At 39.0% G+C, this 6,083-nt stretch overlaps 1 protein-coding gene across 1 annotated transcript in view; it reads left to right on the top strand.

Annotated features, from left to right (window-relative positions):
* The window catches only part of LOC107713552 (hydroxysteroid (17-beta) dehydrogenase 4), a 22,498-nt gene that overhangs the window by 9,513 nt on the left and 6,902 nt on the right, over window positions 1-6,083 (top strand). Inside the window, exons 13-17 of the mRNA XM_016519100.1 lie at window positions 401-631; window positions 715-766; window positions 844-915; window positions 2,506-2,609; window positions 2,685-2,750. Of these exons, the coding sequence (XP_016374586.1) occupies window positions 401-631; window positions 715-766; window positions 844-915; window positions 2,506-2,609; window positions 2,685-2,750 (525 nt within the window). The remainder of the gene's footprint in view (window positions 1-400; window positions 632-714; window positions 767-843; window positions 916-2,505; window positions 2,610-2,684; window positions 2,751-6,083) is intronic.

Below are 6,083 nucleotides of genomic sequence, written 5' to 3'. Positions count from 1 at the left end.
ACTGGAGGAAGTGTTATTATGGATTATGGACTTTATGTATTTTAGTTAAAAACGTCTTAATGCTGGATTAGTTTCAGCTTTTGTCTTCTCCAGATGTTAACTGATGGACTGGAGTGCTGTGGATTACTTGTGGATTATTGTGATGTTTTTATCAGCTGTTTGGACTCTCATTCTGACGGCACCCATTCACTTGCAGTGAGACACTGATGCAATGCTGCATTTCTACAAACCTGATGAAGAAACAAACTCATCCTGATCTGGTATGATCCTGTGGGTGAGCACATTCTTAAATCATTTTGCTTCTTGAGTAATCTTGATGTTTAGATATTTGCAAGACATAAACACTAAGGAAAAGCTAGTGTTGAGTTTCTCCTGTATAAGGTGTTGTTGTGTTGGTCAGTCGTCGGCTGTGGGACAGACGCTGCCGGAGATGAGCTTCTCGTACACACACATGAACTGTATTCTGTACGCTCTGGGAGTGGGGATGTCCAGCAGAGAGCCTGACCAACTCAAGTTCCTCTACGAAGGCCACGAGGACTTCAGCTGTCTGCCCACGTTTGGAGTGATTCCGGCCCAGAGCGCCATGACGGGCCTCGGCAGCATCCCAGGCCTCAACATCGACTTCACCAGGGTAAGAGTCCGTCCATCTGTGGGTTTACTGTGTTTACATGTCGATCCGAGTGTGTGTGTGAGAGCAGTGTGTGTGTGTTGCAGCTGCTGCACGGAGAGCAGTATCTGGAGATGTTCAGAGCGCTGCCCACCTCAGGTGACCGCCGCAAACACACCGTATCTGCTCATTCTGTTCATGTTCACGTGGATACTGAAGATGTTCTCTGTCCTCAGGGACGCTGACGTCTCGGGCCACGGTGGCAGATGTGCTGGATAAAGGGTCAGGAATGGTCATCCTGCTGGACGGTGAGTTACAGATGACCATCACACTAGTTTAAGTACATAGAGAGTGACATGATCGACATCAGAAGATTGGAGTTGGGAAGAAGTGTTTTTGAAAGAAGTCTTTTTCTTCTCATCAAGGCTGCATTTATTTGATCAAAAATACAGTAAAAATAGTGAAATATTATTAGAATTTAAAACAGCCGTTTTCTATGTGAATATCTGTTAAACTGTAATTTATTTCTGTGATGCGCAGCTGTATTTTCAGCATCATTACTCCAGTCTTCAGTGTCACATGATCTTCAGAAATCATTCTAATATGCTGATTTGCTGCTCGAGAAACATTTATGAGCCATTTATTATCAACGTTGCACTGCAAAAAAATGATTCTCTTGCTTAGTGTTTGTGTCTTGTGTTCTAGTATACATATCTAAACATTCTTGAATCAAGATGCATTGACAAGTAAAATGATTTAAGATATTAAGTTGTTTTCTAAAAATGGTTTTCTTGTTTTTTTTTTGAAAACAAGAATATCTGAAGTCATTTTACTTGTACAGTAAATGCATCTTGATTCAAGAATGTAAGATATTTATACTAGAACACAAGACACAAACACTAAGCAAGTGAATCATTTTTTGCAGTGTTGTGCTGCACAATATTCTTGTGGAAACTGTGATGCATTTCATTTTTCAGGATTCACAGATGAATAGAAAGTTCAAAAGGACAGCATTTGTTTAAAATAGAAAACAACATTATAAATGTCTTTACTGTCACTTTTGATCAAAATAATGCATCCTTGATGTTTGTTTGTTTGTTGCTGTTTTTCGGGCCTGTGTCTTTAAATGCAAATGAGCTGCTGCTCCCCGCCCCCTTTTCCAGAATAGCGCTCAAATCATGCGTTTTAAACCATATGAGTTTAAACTTCTGATATACGGTTTTCTGAGCGCACACATCCGAAGCACACGCACAGAAAGCGGCTGTCACAGCATGTGAGTACTCATTCACACACAAGTTTACGTTAAAAACACACGAGTTACAAAAACAGTGGGTTATGTCTGTGAATGTAAACAGCTGGGAAATAAATCGCGTTTATTTTAGATCTGTGTGGCAGCAGCAACATACAGTAAATAACTCAATAAATGCACTGCTCTGTTGTCTCCTCTGAGGCTGGGACTCTAAACAGTGTTCTGTGCTCGTCTGTGCAGCTAAACACAGAACAGTTAGCATGCTTTGCTCAAACGTTCTCCATGGCATTAGAGCTGCTACACCGTTGTCGCTGTGTGATGGCGCAGTGGGTGTAAACTTACAGATTAAGGGGCGAGATATTTATACTAGAACACAAGACACAAACACTAAGCAAGTGAATCATTTTTTGCAGTGTTGTGCTGCACAATATTCTTGTGGAAACTGTGATGCATTTAATTTTTCAGGATTCACAGATGAATAGAAAGTTCAAAAGGACAGCATTTGTTTAAAATAGAAAAATTTTCTAACATAAATCTTCACTGACACTACTTTTGATTGATTTAATGCGTCTCCTCGATGAATAAACGTATTCATTTCTTTCACAGTATTACTTTTGAACTGTAGTGTATATTTGTGTTTGTATTTCAGTTTATACGTACAGCGGGCGTGAGCTGGTGTGTTATAATCAGTTCTCGGTGTTCGTTGTTGGCGCTGGAGGATTCGGAGGGAAGCGGACGTCCCAGAAGGCTGTGGTGAATGAAAACCCATTTAACACCTTCAGCTGGACTGTGTCACAAACAGTCATTAATGATGGGTTACTGTTTCAGGTCACAGCTCCTCTTCCAGACAGAGCTCCAGACACTGTGATTGTAGATCAGACATCTAGAGATCAGGTGAGATTCACACGATCCCGACAGATTCACTGCGTTCACACGGTTCCTCAAACTGCACTATTGTTCAAACGTTCGGGTTTTCTTAAAGAAACGAATACTTTTATTGATCAAGGATGCATTAAATTGATCTAAAGAGACAAAGACATATGTGACCCTGGAGCACAAAAGCAGTCATAAGTAGCACAGGCATAAACAAACTTGTGTGAAAATAGCAGAGGGCCTAGGACAGATCCTTGTGGCACTCCATACTTTACTGGTGATAACTGAGATGACTCCCCGTTTAAATAAACAAAGTGGTAGCGATCGGACAGGTAGGATCTAAACCATCTTAAAGCCTGCCCTTGAATACCTGTATAGTTTTGTAATCGATCTATGAGTATGTCATGATCTATAGTGTCGAACGCAGCACTAAGATCAAGTAAAACTAGCAATGAGATACAGCCTTGGTCTGACGCAAGAAGCAAGTCATTTGTAATTTTAACAAGTGCAGTTTCTGTGCTATGGTGGGGCAATCATGAATAAAAGTCCATTAACGGATCATCTTATTTCCCGTAATATTTGTATATTATTATTATTAGCTTATTATGGGTATATTTTTCCCTCTTCATTTTGATCTCTTTATTTAACGTTCTGAATACTTTTGTAAATAATAGCCTACTGTAAATGCTCGATTATGCTTTGATTATGCTGACTGGATTTTTTACCGGAATGCAGTTTAAAGGTAGAATTTAACATTTCATTTTATTTCAGCTAATTAATAGACTAGAATTATAGCTTCGTTGAGGAATGAATTATTCATGTAGTTTCATTTATAAATGAACTCATAAATACAATCATAAAGTCAAAACTTTATTGGCATAATTGTCAGGCATTTACAATATGGTAATATTATAATGAGATCCCTTTGCCACGTCACCGAGGGAGCGAAATCAGACACTCTCGTTTTCGCAGACGCTTGCAGAAAAAGGCTTCCCAAAATAAAGTTACTGGGTTAATCTTTTTCACGTTTCCTTGGTTGGTAGATGCACCGGAGACCTGATTATAGCACTTACAACCTGGAAAACTCAGAGTTTCATGATATGTCACCTTTAAAATATTCCAGATTAATATGCAGAGTCAACAAATGGACTGAGTTTGGGGCGGGGCTATCAGTTTGACCGGCCAATAACAGAACCCGTTTGAAAACATCAGTCTGGAGACACAGAATAACACACTTCAGCTTTTAAACAGTTTCTGATCGTTGAAGCTTTATCTTGAAATGATCCACAGGATTCGAGTCTCCCATCCTGCACGGCCTGTGTTCGTTTGGCTTCGCCGCTCGTCACGCTCTGAAGCAGTACGCAGCAAACGACGTGTCCAGATTCAAGTCCATCAAGGTAAAACAGCATCGACACCGAGACGTGACGGGATTTGACTTTACTGACTAGAGCTGTCAATTAAACATGTTTATTTGGGTGCAGTTAAGACTGACTGCATGATGAAGTCCAGTAGAATGCCGTTATATGAGCCTAAAATTCAAGATAGGAGCACAAAAAAATAAATGAGCTATTTATATGATATAGTTTAGTTTAGCAATATCACACCAGCAAGAGTGCTGTTTTACACCAATATCTGCACCACTGCAAATGTGATATTGATTTATACAACAAGTTCAATAAACAAGACGTTCATATTGTGTTTAAGACTCAATATTATCTACTTTTGCTCAATTTCGCAAATGAAAATAGTTCCAATCAAAGCCACAGCAGAACTGTGATGAACACACAGCGGTGATTCATTACTGAATTAATCTACGGCTCTGAACGAATCAAGTGAGTCAGTGATTCAGTGACTCGTTCATAAAGGAATGAAAGGCATCATTTCTGAATGAATCAGTCGCTTGAACAAACTGGTTGAATGAATGATTTAACGATTCACTCTTTAAGACACCTATACTGGCGCTGTTTCATATTTAGAGTATAATTTCAATAAAAAATAAAAAAATTCATATTTCAATATTAATTTTTATTATTATTCAAAAGTTTAATAAAAATATTTCTTTGTAAAGATACTTTTTGTAATGTCTATTCAATGCTTTTCTCATTAAGTGATCTTTTGGGAGGTGAATTCTCAGTCCAAACTGATGTGTGATTAATTGATTAATTATTAAAGTTCCGTCTCTACGACGGATTTCCGTCAGTTCATAAAGACAGTCACTTGCTTCATTCCTCAATGATTCAGCTGTTCGAACGAATCAATTGAATGAATGATTCAGTGATAAAATCAGTGACTTGCCGCCACCTGCTGGCAGATTTAGATTAATTTTTAGCGTATAATTTCAGTTATTTGAATCATATTACATGAATTTATTTGCACTCATGCTACCTCTGAGCCTCATTAAACGTCTGAAAATGTACCTAGAAGCCACTTGAGGTGGCATGAGTGCAATTAAATTCAGAAATTCATGTGGAGATTAATGTTTTAAATATTAAATTTTGAATACAGAAATATGATTCAAATAACTGAAATAAGCTAAAAATGAATCTAAATCCACCAGCAGGTGGCGGCAAGTCACTGATTTTATCACTGAATCATTCATTCAATTGATTCGTTCGAACAGCTGAATCATTGAGGAATGAAGCAAGTGACTGTCTTTATGAACTGACGGAAATCCGTCGTAGCGACGTAACACTTTAATCCCTGTAATTAACCTGCACATCATGTAATTAATTAATTACCAGCCCTGTTAATAACCCTAGTCTGTGTCTCAGGTGCGTTTTGTGAAGCCCGTGTATCCGGGACAGTCTCTGCAGACGGAGATGTGGAAGGAAGCGAACAGGATTCACCTGCAGTGTAAGGTGAGGAAGCGTTCGCTCTCCCAGAATGCCCTGGGCCAGAGTTAGGGTTGGGTACCGAAACCCGGTACCAATATGAAATATTGAAATATTTGTCCTCTGGTTCTCTGAAACGGACGTAAGAAGGATCATCACCGGCACCGCATGAGAAAAATAATTTCCCGACTGAGAAAATGCACGTGAACTCAAGTCGGAAAGCTCTAATAATACAGATCCAACAAATCTTTGTAGTAACGAGAGTGTCCATGTTGTTTTCACATTCCGACTTAAAAGCACAGCTCGGGAAATGAGAGCATCGAGGAGCGCATGAATGCAGTAATTACACTTGCTCTGATGGCAGCAGGTAGCCTTCCGTTAACTAAGCTAAACATGCTTAAATTAAAATGCCTAAAGCTAAACTTCCCTTGTATTCACATTTCTAAACCTGTTGTCCAACAAAAGAGAACATTATAACCTTTTTACTCCACACCAGTCAAATGCTTCCTTTTGTGACCTGATG

Source organism: Sinocyclocheilus rhinocerous, unplaced genomic scaffold (genome assembly GCF_001515625.1).
Source record: "Sinocyclocheilus rhinocerous isolate Xijiao unplaced genomic scaffold, SAMN03320098_v1.1 scaffold1049, whole genome shotgun sequence".
NCBI lineage: Eukaryota > Metazoa > Chordata > Actinopteri > Cypriniformes > Cyprinidae > Sinocyclocheilus > Sinocyclocheilus rhinocerous.
This window is presented reverse-complemented; position numbering and strand designations above follow the sequence as displayed.